At 55.2% G+C, this 13,197-nt stretch overlaps 1 protein-coding gene across 2 annotated transcripts in view; it reads left to right on the forward strand.

Annotated features, from left to right (window-relative positions):
* Window positions 1-9,377, forward strand: part of LOC130520233 (WAS/WASL-interacting protein family member 2-like) — a 10,067-nt gene extending 690 nt beyond the window's left edge. Inside the window, exons 2-6 of one of the 2 annotated variants that reach the window (XM_057023922.1) lie at window positions 176-264; window positions 339-471; window positions 7,412-7,627; window positions 7,807-7,908; window positions 9,251-9,377. In XM_057023922.1, coding sequence (XP_056879902.1) covers window positions 205-264; window positions 339-471; window positions 7,412-7,627; window positions 7,807-7,908; window positions 9,251-9,291 — 552 coding nt within the window. In that variant the 5' untranslated portion in view covers window positions 176-204 and the 3' untranslated portion in view covers window positions 9,292-9,377. Of the gene's footprint in view, window positions 1-175; window positions 265-338; window positions 610-7,411; window positions 7,628-7,806; window positions 7,909-9,250 lie in introns of both variants that reach the window. The other variant, XM_057023921.1, reaches the window with a different exon arrangement.
* The last annotated feature ends 3,820 nt before the right edge of the window (window positions 9,378-13,197 follow it).

Genomic DNA, 13,197 nt, shown 5'->3' on the forward strand with positions numbered 1-13,197 from the left:
TGCTGGGACTAGTGAAGGAGCTGGACTAGAGGTGGTACCACTGGAGGTGGTTCTGCTGCTGCTATTAGCTTGCTACAATCACTGTACTGGTTGGGGCTCTAGTGCTGGACCAGTGTGGAACTGGTTTCTGGTCCTGCAGCACTGGTTCATTGTGGTCAGCTGTGTGTTTTTCCAGGGTGATCAGGTGTGTGTGGAAACAGCAGCATGCCCATCCCGCCTCCCCCACCACCAGGGGGCGCTCCACCGGCCCCCACCTTCAGCCAGGTAAACACATACACCCTCACTTCCTGCCCGTATCATCGGAAACGTTCAAATTGATGTGAAACCCTCACCTGTAGGTCAAGTCCTCCCCCCGTCTGCTGAAGCAGGAGGTCGGTGAAGGTCGCAGCGCTTTACTGTCCGACATTTGTCAGGGCACCAGGCTGAAGAAGGTGGCGGTGGTGAACGACCGCAGCGCGCCGCTGCTCGACAGTAAGAGCCCGACACCAAAGAGCCCGACACCTGTCACAGATCACCCGTACATTCGTTTATACCAGTATCTGCACCAGAACCAACCCAAACAGCAGGGGGCGCCCAGCGAGGACCAGAAGATTCCTCTGTCATTAGAACGTAAGACAACAAGTGTGTGAGGTGTCAGGTGATGCGGGAGCCAGCGGGGTGTCAGCCTGACCCTGACCCTATCCCTGACCCTGACCCTAACCCTAACCCTAACCCTGACCCTAACCCTAACCCTAACCCTAACCCTAACCCTGACCCTAACCCTAACCCTGACCCTGACCCTAACCCTAACCCTATCCCTGACCCTATCCCTATCCCTGACCCTAACCTTGACCCTAACCCTATCCCTAACCCTATCCCTGACCCTAACTCTAACCCTATCCCTGACCCTAACCCTATCCTGACCCTAACCCTGACCCTAACCCTGACCCTAACCCTATCCCTGACCCTAACTCTAACTCTAACTCTAACCCTGACCCTAACCCTGACCCTAACCCTGACCCTAACTCTAACCCTATCCCTGACCCTAACCCTATCCCTGACCCTATCCCTGACCCTAACCCTGACCCTAACTCTAACTCTAACCCTGACCCTAACCCTAACCCTATCCCTATCCCTGACCCTAACCCTGACCCTAACCCTGACCCTAACTCTAACCCTATCCCTGACCCTAACTCTAACCCTGACCCTAACCCTATCCTGACCCTATCCCTATCCCTGACCCTAACTCTAACCCTGACCCTATCCCTGACCCTTGCCCTGACCCTAACCCTATCCCTGACCCTAACTCTAACCCTGACCCTATCCCTGACCCTAACCCTATCCCTATCCCTGACCCTGACCCTATCCCTAACCCTGACCTGACCCTATCCCTGACCCTAACTCTAACTCTAACCCTAACCCTGACCCTATCCCTGACCCTAACCCTATCCCTGACCCTATCCTGACCCTATTCCTAACCCTGACCCTAACCCTAACCCTATCCCTGACCCTAACTCTAACCCTGACCCTAACCCTATCCCTGACCCTATCCCTATCCCTGACCCTAACTCTAACCCTGACCCTACCCTGACCCTGACCTTATCCCTGACCCTGACCCTGACCCTAACCCTATCCCTGACCCTAACTCTAACCCTGACCCTATCCCTGACCCTAACCCTATCCTATCCCTGACCCTGACCCTATCCCTAACCCTGACCCTGACCCTATCCCTGACCCTACTCTAACTCTAACCCTAACCCTGACCCTATCCCTGACCCTAACCCTATCCCTGACCCTATCCTGACCCTATTCCTAACCCTGACCCTAACCCTAACCCTATCCCTGACCCTATCCCTGACCCTAACCCTATCCCTATTCTGACCCTGACCCTAACCCTAACCCTGACCCTATCCCTAACCCTATCCCTATCCCTATCCTATCCCTGACCTGACCCTGACCCTACCCTATAAACAGTGAACGGGAGGTGGTCTGAGTCCTAACCCTGACCTATCCCTGACCCTGACCCTATCCTGACCCTGACCCTGACCCTGACCCTAACCCTGACCCTGACCCTAACCCTGACCCTATAAACAGTGAACGGGAGGTGGTCTGAGTCCTAACCCTGACCCTAACCCTGACCCTAACCCAACCCTAACCCTAACCCTATCCCTATCCCTAACCCTAACCTAACCCTAACCCTAACCCTAACCCTGACCCTAACCCTATCCCTGACCCTGACCCTAACTCTAACCCTATCCCTGACCCTTGCCCTGACCCTAACCCTATCCCTGACCCTAACTCTAACCCTATCCCTGACCCTTGCCCTGACCCTAACCCTATCCCTGACCCTAACCCTAACCCTGACCCTAACCCTAACCCTATCCCTGACCCTAACCCTATCCCTATCCCTGACCCTGACCCTAACCCTATCCCTGACCCTGACCCTAACCCTATCCCTGACCCTGACCCTGATCCTAACCCTATCCCTATCCCTAACCCTATCCCTAACCCTGACCCTATCCCTATCCCTAACCCTGACCCTAACCCTATCCCTGACCCTACTCTAACTCTAACCCTAACCCTGACCCTATCCCTGACCCTAACCCTATCCCTGATCCTATCCCTAACCCTGACCCTATCCCTATCCCTGACCCTTCCCTGACCCTAACCCTATCCCTGACCCTATCCCTGACCCTATTCCTAACCCTGACCCTAACCCTATCCCTGACCCTATCCCTAACCCTATCCCTATTTCTGACCCTGACCCTAACCCTAACCCTGACCCTATCCCTAACCCTATCCCTATCCCTGACCCTGACCCTATAAACAGTGAACGGGAGGTGGTCTGAGTCCTAACCCTGACCCTATCCCTGACCCTGACCCTATCCCTGACCCTAACCCTATAAACAGTGAACGGGAGGTGGTCTGAGTCCTAACCCTGACCCTAACCCCTATCCCTGACCCTGACCCTAACTCTAACCCTATCCCTGACCCTTGCCCTGACCCTAACCCTGACCCTGACCCTAACCCTAACCCTGACCCTAACCCTAACCCTTTCCCTCCCTGACCCTGACCCTAAACCTATCCCTGACCCTGACCCTACCCTAACCCTATCCCTATCCCTAACCCTACCCTATCCCTATCCCTAACCCTGACCCTATCCCTATCCCTAACCCTGACCCTGACCCTAACCTGACCCTGACCTTATCCCTGACCCTGACCCTAACTCTAACTCTAACTCTAACTCTAACCCTGACCTAACCCTAACCCTAACCCTGACCCTGACCCTAACCCTGACCCTATAAACAGTGAACGGGAGGTGGTCTGAGTCCTAACCCTGACCCTATCCCTATCCCTAACCCTAACCCTATCCCTATCCCTAACCCTGACCCTGACCCTAACCCTAACCCTGACCCTAACCCTAACCCTGACCCTAACTAACCCTATCCCTGACCCTTGCCCTGACCCTAACCCTATCCCTGACCCTAACCCTAACCCTGACCCTAACCCTAACCCTATCCCTGACCCTAACCCTAACCCTATCCCTAACCCTGACCCTATCCCTGACCCTAACCCTATAAACAGTGAACGGGAGGTGGTCTGAGTCCTACCCTGACCCTATCCCTGACCCTAACCCTATCCCTGACCCTGACCCTGACCCTAACCCTATCCCTGACCCTGACCCTAACCCTAACCTATCCCTGACCCTGACCCTATAAACAGTGAACGGGAGGTGGTCTGAGTCCTAACCCTGACCTGACCTGACCCTGACCCTAACCTAACCTATCCCTATCCCTGACCCTGACCCTATCCCTGACCCTAACCCTATCCCTGACCCTAACTCTAACTCTAACCCTAACCCTAACCCTATCCCTGACCCTAACTCTAACCCTATCCCTGACCCTAACTCTAACTCTAACCCTGACCCTAACCCTAACCCTAACCCTAACCCTGACCCTGACCCTAACCCTAACCCTGACCCTAACCCTAACCCTATCCCTATCCCTGACCCTGACCCTATCCCTGACCCTAACCCTATCCCTGACCCTAACCCTATCCCTGACCCTAACTCAACTCTAACCCTAACCCTAACCCTGACCCTAACCCTATCCCTGACCCTAACCTAACTCTAACTCTAACCCTGACCCTGACCCTAACCCCGACCCTAACCTAACCCTAACCCTAACCCTAACCCTAACCCTGCCCTAACCCTAACCCTATCCCTATCCCTATCCCTGACCCTGACCCTAACCCTATCCTATCCCTGACCCTAACCCTGACCCTAACCCTAACCCTATCCCTGACCCTAACCCTGACCCTAACCCTATCCCTATCTCTATCCTGCCCCTAACCCTAACTCTAACTCTAACCCTGACCCTAACCCTATCCCTGACCCTAACCCTGACCCTAACCCTATCCCTGACCCTAACCCTAACTCTAACTCTAACCCTGACCCTAACCCTAACCCTAACCCTGACCCTAACCCTAACCCTAACCCTAACCCTATCCCTATCCCTGACCCTGCCCTAACCCTAACCCTGACCCTAACCCTAACCCTATCCCTATCCCTGACCCTGACCCTAACCCTGACCCTATAAACAGTGAACGGGAGGTGGTCTGAGTCCTAACCCTGACCGCGACAGGTCCTGGGTTCCGTCCCCTTATTCACAGAATAATGTTCCCTTTTTTTATTATTCAGGGAACCCAACTGTACGTGAATCTCAATCTGAACCTTCTTGCTGGGACTGACCCCCCCACGATGAAGACCGCAGCGTCTCTGATTCCCATTTGCTGATGTTGAACGTCTGTTTTAATGTTTGTCCTTGTGATGACATTGAAACATGAACCTCTGGCTTTACTTCCTGTCACCTGACCTCACCTGCGTCCCGCCTCACCTTGTCATCTGCTTTCATCTTTTGACTGGTCTGGTCCCCTCGGCTGGTGACCCCCGCCACGTGTAATGTGTGATGGTTGTGGTTTTGTAGAGCCCAGAGGAGATGGAGCCAACATGGGGGGGTGGTCTCCAGCAGTGGGTGGCGTTCCTAAGCTGAAACCAGTGGGAGGTGATGGCGTCTTTCTCCTTCATTCCGTTTGTTTGGGATTTCCATAAAGATTGTTGTCATGAAGATGATTGACATGCGTCTAAGTGTGTAAATGTTGGTGCAGATGGTTCCTGCGGACGTTCTGCTTCCACTCGGGCAGCAGCGCCCCCCCTCCCAGCCACACAGAGAGCTCCACCCCTCAGGGGCCATCATTGACATCGTCTCCCTCCCCCCTCCCCTCCACAATATGAAGCACTCCTGCTCTGCCCCTCCCCCCCCCCACCTGTCTGCCGCCGTGCTAATGCCCCCCCTCCCCTCCCTCAGCCACTTACAACAGAGAAAAGCCCACGTCTCTGTCCCCAAACCACACACCCCCCCCCCCCCCACACAAAACCTCCCCCCTCTCCGGTGAACAGCAGACGCCCCCCAGTTCAGGGGGAAGCCTGCCTCCTCCCCCTTGCTAGCCCCGCCTCCTCCTCAACACTTGGTGAGCAATGGACCAACAGGTAGTGGTGAAGAAGCCCCCGAGCTGCCACAGCGCCAGAACTCCATCAGCACAAAGAAGAACCCGCCCCCTCTCCAGGCGGCTCCCCCCTCTCCTCTCCGGGCAGCTCCGCCCCCTCTCCAGGGGGCTCCCCACCAGAGGGCCTGCCCCACCACCCCCACCTTGCCTCTCCTGTGCCCCAGCATGGCGCCAACAGGCCGCCGCCACCAGTTCGAGAGACTCCATGTCGAGGAGCAGGTGAGCTGCTGATGTTTCTTTCTAGATTGGACTGAAGGCCAATCAGGGACCATGGTACTGTTGGTACCTGTCTGACCTGCCTTGAGTCGACCTGGTGTTGGTGCTAACGTTAGCTCGTATGAATCACGACTGAAGCTGCTCTTTATCCACCTGATATCACCTTCTGCCCCGTCCCTCCTCACCTAACAGCCCGCTAACCCTAACCCCAATCCTCCTAACCCTAACCGTAACCCCAACCCCTAACTGTAACCCTAACCTCCTAACCGTAACCCTAACCCCCTAACCATAACCCTAACCTCCTAACCCTAACCGCGTAACCCAAACCCAGTAACCGTAACCTCCTAACCCAACCCCCTAACCGTAACCCCAACCTCCTAACCGTAACCCTAACCCTTCTAACCGTAACCCTAACCTCCTAACCGTAACCCTAACCCCCCCTACCATAACCCCTAACCTCCTAACCCACCCCTAACCGTAGCCCTAACCCTTAACCGTAACCATAACCCAACCCCCTAACTGTAACCCTTAACCATAACCCAGCCCCTAGCCCCCTAACCCAACCCCCTAACCATAACCCCTAACCCTCTAACCCTAACCTTCTAACCCAACCCCTAACCATAATCCCTAACCTAACCCTAACCTCCTAACCCAACCCCTAACCGTAGCGCTAACCCCTAACCGTAACCCTAACCTCCTAACCGTAACCCTAACCTCCTAACCCAACCCCTAACCATAACCCCTAACCTTCTAACCCAACCCCTAACCATAACCCCTAACCGTAACCCTAACCTCCTAACCCAAACCCCTAACCCTAACCCAACTCCAACCCCTAACTGTAACCCTTAACCATAACCCAGCCCCTAACCCCCTAACCCTAACCCCCTAACCATAACCCCTAACCGTAACCCTAACCTCCTAACCCAACCCCTAACCGTAGCCCTAACCCTTAACCGTAACCATAACCCAACCCCTAACCCAGGGGTGGGCAAACATTTTGATTCGTGGGCCACAATGGGTTCTAACATTTGACAAAGGGGCCGGACCAGGAGCAGATGGATGGATGGAGTGCTTTGGTAACCTCACCTCATTGGAGAAAAAATACACATCTTGGGATATGGAGAAAACATGTGCTTTAATTTCAAATGAAAATGAAGAGAAGCATTACAACAAAATATCTGACTTTGGAATGAGTCTTAAAACACTTAAAATCAAATGAATAAAATGTGCCTTTTTAAAAAAAATTAATAACCATTTCTATTTTAAAGCACTGAAAGTTCTGTTATCCTTCAGGATATCACCATCACTCTCCTCCTGACTGTCTTTTTTCTAGTGGGAAAACACCAGAATTGCAGTGAAAATTTAACATTAACAAGGTTTATTCATTTAATTTTTCAAGTTTGGCGGGCCGGATTAAAACGTTTAACGGGCCGCGTGTGGCCCCCGGGCCGTAGTTTGCCCATGCCTGCCCTAACAACCCCTAACCCCTAACCCCTAACCCTAACCCAAAAATGTTACTTCTTATGGGCTTTACAGTAGTTTTAAAGGAAAGTGCATCTCAGACGTGTTCCTCAGTCTTTATGTACAGATGTGATGTCATTATTTATTATTATTGTTTATTATTTCCTGACCTGTTCTATTGACTCCACAGCTCCTCCTGTTCCAGGTCAGTCGTCAAGGGTGAGAGAAGCTCCACCCCCTCCTCCATACAGGACTCACGGTAGTCCCTCCCTCTCTGACCACCCTGCCAGAGGAAAACCCCCGCCCCGCCTCCCCCGCCGTCCCGTACCCCTGCCGCCCCCCCCCCCTCCTCCCCCTGCTCTTCGTAACGGACACTCGTCCTGTTCCATCCCCCGTTCCTTTGTGGGTGAGTTGTGGGTTTTCTGGTACAGAATGTTAATGTTCTGGGTGGCCGAGGTCAGCTAGCTGTGTAGCATGCTAATGGTGCCGCTGGTCCATCCCAACACCGACCAGAACCCTGGTTATTGTTTGCTTGCCATCTTCTTTGGGTTGGTTAGTCTGAAGTTGTTCTGTCTCTAACTGCAGATGACTTTGAGTCCAAGTATTCGTTTCATCCTCTGGATGACTTCCCTCCCCCGGAGGAGTACAGACACTTCACAAAGATCTACCCGAGCCGAGCCAGCAGAGGTACGTAGCAGCAGAACCCAGGCTGCAGAACCCAGGCTGCAGAGCCCAGGCTGCAGAACCCAGGCTGCAGAGCCCAGGCTGCAGAACCCAGGCTCAGAACCCAGGCTGCGAGCCCAGGCTGCAGAACCCAGGCTGCAGAACCCAGGCTGCAGAGCCCAGGCTGCAGAACCCGGCTGCAGAACCCAGGCTGCAAACCCAGGCTGCCTAGCCTTCTCCTCTCCTCCTCTCTCCTCCCTCCTGTCTCTCCTCTCTCCTGTCCCTCTCTCTCCTCTCTCCTCCCTCCTTTCTCTCCTCTCCTCTCCTCTCCTCCTCTCCCTCCTTTCTCTCCTCTCCTCCTCCCTCCTGTCTCCTCCCTCCTGTCTCTCCTCTCTCCTCCCTCCTGTCTCCTCCCTCCTGTCTCTCCTCTCCTCTCCTCCCTCCTGTCTCTCCTCTCTCCTCCCTCCTCTCTCTCCCCTCCTTTCTCTCCTCTCCTCCTCCCTCCTGTCTCTCCTCCTCTTGCTCTCCTCCTGTCTCTCCTCTCTCCTTTCCCTCCTCTCTCCTCTCTCCTCTCTCCTCTCTCCTCCTCCTCCTCTCCCTCCTGTCTCTCCTCTCTCTCCTCCCTCCTGTCTCTCCTCTCTCCTCTCCTCCCTCCTTCTCCCTGTCTCCTTCCTCTCTCCTCTCTCCTCTCTCCTCCCTCCTGTCTCTCCTCTCTCCTCCCTCCTTCTCCTCCCTCTGTCTCTCCCTCCTCTCTCCTCCCTCCTTTCTCTCCTCTCTCCTCCCTCCTGTCTCCTCCCTCCTTTCTCTCCTCCTCTCTCCTCCTCCTTTCTCTCCTCTCTCCTCTCTCTCTCCCTCCTTTCTCTCCTCTCTCCTCCCTCCTTTCTCTCCTCCTCCTCCCTCCTTTCTCCTCCCTCCCTTCTCTCCTCTCTCCTCTCTCCTCCCTCCTTTTCTCCTCTCTCCTCCCTCCTTTCTCTCCTCTCTCCTCCCTCCTTTCTCCTCCCTCCTTTCCTCTCTCTCTCTCCTCCCTCCTCCTTTCTCTCCTCTCTCCTCCCTCCGACCTCTTCTCCTCCCTCCTTTCCCTCCTCTCTCCTCGCTCTCTCTCCTCCTTTCTCTTTCTCTCCTCTCCTCCTCCCTCCTGTCTCCCCCTCTGTCTCTCCTCTCTCCTGTCTCTCCTCTCCTCCCTCCCCTGTCTCCTCCTCCTCCTGTCCCTCCTCTCTCCTCTCTCCTCCTCCTGTCTCTCCCTCCTGTCCCTCCTCCTCTTTTCCTCTTCCCTCCTCTCTCCTCCTCCTCCTGTCTCTCTCTCTCTAACCCTCCCCTCTGTCTCCACACTGACCTCTGACCCCCACCTCTTGTTTCTTTGTTGCAGTGATGAGAGGAGCCCCCCCACTGCCACCTGTTGGAAGATGAACTGTGCAAAGTAAATATCCTGTAACCCCCCCCCCCACACACACACACACCCTCAGCCCCCCCCCACACACACACCCTCACCCCCACCCACCCACCTCCCCCCCCCCCACACAACTCACCCCCCCCCACACACACCCCACCCCACCCCCCCCACACCACCCCACGCACCCTCTCCCCCCCACCCACACACCCCCCCTCACCCCCCACACACCCCACCCCCTCCCCCCCCCGCCAACACACCACCTCACCCCCCCCCCCCCCCCCCCCCTCCCCCCTCCCCCACACCCCTCCCCCCACCTACACCCTCCCCACCCCCCCACCCACCCTCATCCCCTCCCCCCCCCACCCCCCATCCACCCCCCCCTCACCCCCTCCCCCCCACCCCCCCCACACCCTCTCGCCCACCCCCCACCACCCCTCCCCCCCCACACACACCCTCCCCCCCCCCCCACCCCCTCTCCCCCACCCCTCCTCCGCCCACCTGCCACCCCTCACCCCCCCCCCACCCCCCCACCCCACCCCCCCCAACCCACACCCACACCCTCCCCCCCTCCCCCCACCCCCTCCCCTCCCCCCCCACCCCCCTCACCCCCCCCACCACACTCCCCCCCCCCCACACCCTTCACCCCCCCCCCCTCTCTTGTGCTCCCTCCTGTCCTGGGTGTCACCCTGTCACCAGTCTGATGAGGTCACTCTTCCAGTGACCTGTGGCCCCCCAGGACTGACGCTTCCTTTCCTCTGCATCCTGACGGATCATCCTGATGAGCGGAGCTCCAGACTCCCATGAAGACGTTCCACAATGTACAGAAACCAGAGAAGCATGTTTCTGAGGTCCCAATAAAGATGGAAAACTGCTTTAAAAGGAGGATGTGTGAGTGTGTTTCAGTCCAGTTCAGCGTCAAAGGAAAGATGTTGTGTAGTTGCTGTTGTGTAGTTGCTGTTGTGTAGTTGCTGTTGCTCATCCCTTGGTTTTAGATGGTTGCAGGTGTTCAAGATGGAGGCGAGCAGGTGAGTAGCAGGTAGGCAGGTGGCACACAGTGCTATAAATCCAAAGTGTTTGTTCTCCAAAATAAGACTAAATAATCCAAATAAAATGGCTCAACAAAAAGGTCCGAATAAGTAAACTAAAGTGTTCGTTTCCTAAGTTCAAAGGCTTAAGCGGTAAAAAACTATATCACCACTAACTGTTCCTTTGTCTAACTGAGACTGACTGCCAAGGGAGGGGCAGCCATCTTTACTTGGTCATGTGACTTGGTCAGTATCACCTGATGTTGTCTCACACACACACACACCTGTCCCTGTCCCTGATCCTGACCCTGATCCTGTCCCTGATCCTGACCCTAACCCTCAAACAGCCCTTTGAAGTCATGAGGATGAGCTACTTCAGCACCTCTCCGAGCACATCGCCAGGAAAGACGAAATCACACCTGGAGTGAGAGTGGAGTGAAGAGCTGATCCCATGACAGGAAGAGCTGATCCCATGACAGTAGAGCTGATCCCATGACAGTAGAGCTGATCCCATGACAGGTAGAGCTGATCCCATGACAGGTAGAGCTGATCCCATGACAGGAAGAGCTGATCCCATGACAGGAAGAGCTGATCTGAGGAGAGGTAGAGCTGATCCCATGACAGGAAGAGCTGATCCCATGACAGGTAGAGCTGATCCCATGACAGGAAGAGCTGATCCCATGACAGGTAGAGAGCTGATCCCATGACAGGAAGAGCTGATCCCATGACAGGTAGAGCTGATCCCATGACAGGAAGAGCTGATCCCATGACAGGTAGAGCTGATCCCATGACAGGAAGAGCTGATCTGAGGAGAGGTAGAGCTGATCCCATGACAGGAAGAGCTGATCCCATGACAGAAGAGCTGATCCCATGACAGGAGAGCTGATCCCATGACAGGAAGAGCTGATCCCATGACAAGAGAGCTGATCCCATGACAGGTAGAGCTGATCCCATGACAGGAAGAGCTGATCCCATGACAGGTAGAGCTGATCCCATGACAGGAAGAGCTGATCCCATGACAGGAAGCTGATCCCATGATACAGGAAGAGCTGATCTGAGGGAGGTAGAGCTGATCCCATGACAGGAAGAGCTGATCCCATGACAGGAAGAGCTGATCCCATGACAGGAAGAGCTGATCCCATGACAGGTAGAGCTGATCCCATGACAGGTAGAGCTGATCCCATGACAGGTAGAGCTGATCCCATGACAGGTAGAGCTGATCCCCTGACAGGTAGAGCTGATCCCATCCCATGCAGTAGAGCTGATCCCATGACAGGTAGAGCTGATCTGAGGAGAGGTAGAGCTGATCCCATGACAGGTAGAGCTGATCCCATGACAGGTAGAGCTGATCCCATGACAGAAGAGCTGATCTGATGAGAGGTAGAGCTGATCCCATGACAGTAGAGCTGATCCCATGACAGGAAGAGCTGATCCCATGACAGGTAGAGCTGATCCCATGACAGGAAGAGCTGATCCGAGGAGAGGGTGCCGTTGTCCCCTGAGCTGTTGTTGTAGGACTAGAACCTGTCTAGGTTATCTCGGAATTACCACAAGAGGTCAGAGTTACGAAGAAAATCCAAACCACGACTTCTCGTAATTCCGTGATCTCTGGTGAATGCACTGTCCTTCAGTGTGTTTCCACAGCAAGAACTTCCAGGGAATTTTTCAGGGCCAGGACCACTGGTGTGTCTCCAGTGCAGGAAGGTGCCCCAAACGGACCTTTACAGGAACCTTTATGGGGCCTAGATGAGTCCCTGCTCCTGGGGGGGCCTGGGATCAGCCCTGAAAGACTCCTGGGGGAACCTTGATGTTTCCTGGGTGCTGATTGGCTAAAGCTGAAGCAGGAAGTGACCCATCAGAAGAGGAGCATTAGCCTAGCCGAGAGAGCTCCCCCGTCACCATGGCGACAACACACGCCGCCGCCGGTCTCCAGATGCAGTTTGCAACAGTCCGACTTCAGGAAGCTGTAGGACATCATCTTCTCTGAGAACATCAACCTCAGCTCCTCTTTGCCTCATTCCTTCTTGGTGTTTTTTTATTTTGGGTGTTGGCACCTCGCCCGGGTGACGTCGTGGTTCCTTTCCTGCAACCACAACCTCAGACTTGTGAATAGAACATAAAACCATTGGTTGGTGAATGATTCCAACCCAGCCCAGATCCTGGGAGAGCCGTAGCTCCTGAAGCTGCGCCCGTGATTGGTGGCGCCCGTGATTGGTGGCGCCCTGTGATGTCATCACTATCACAGCTGCAACCACAGACGGAGGTCAAAGGTGAGTTCAAGCTTTTCAGTCCTTCCTAACAGACCTTCGGTTCTTTGGGTTTGGAGACTCGACACTTCTCACGCAGCACATCGGACTTCAGCTCCTCTGCGATCCATGGTAGTGGCTCTTCACCACACGCTGACCCACCTGGACCAGGGTTAGGGTTAACCCCTAACCCTGGTCCAGGGGAATAGAGTGAAGACGTGGACTAAAGTTCAGCCTTCGGCTCCCAGACTGAGGTCTGTGTTGACAGGGTCCGCCCTTCAAACCTCTGATGGACAACCGGGTCCGTTAACTCGTCCTTGTGAAGAAGACTCCTCCAGAACCACAGGGCGTTGTGGCCCAGCAGCAGGAAGGAGCGCTCATCAGCACAGCTCAGAAGATCAGGGGCTCTCGCTGGAGAACGGCCCTAACCCCAGCCCACCCCGGAACCCTAACCCCAGAACCCTAACCCTGGAACCCTAACCCCAGCCCACCCCGGAACCCTAACCCCAGAACCCTAACCCTGGAACCCTAACCCCAGCCCACCCCGGAACCCTAACCCCAGAACCCTAACCCTGGAACCCTAACCCCAGCCCACCCCGGAACCCTAACCCCAGAACCCTAACCCTGGAACCCTAACCCCAGCCCACCCCGG

The sequence above is a fragment of the Takifugu flavidus genome, unplaced genomic scaffold (assembly GCF_003711565.1).
Source record: "Takifugu flavidus isolate HTHZ2018 unplaced genomic scaffold, ASM371156v2 ctg309, whole genome shotgun sequence".
Classification (NCBI taxonomy): Eukaryota; Metazoa; Chordata; class Actinopteri; order Tetraodontiformes; family Tetraodontidae; genus Takifugu; species Takifugu flavidus.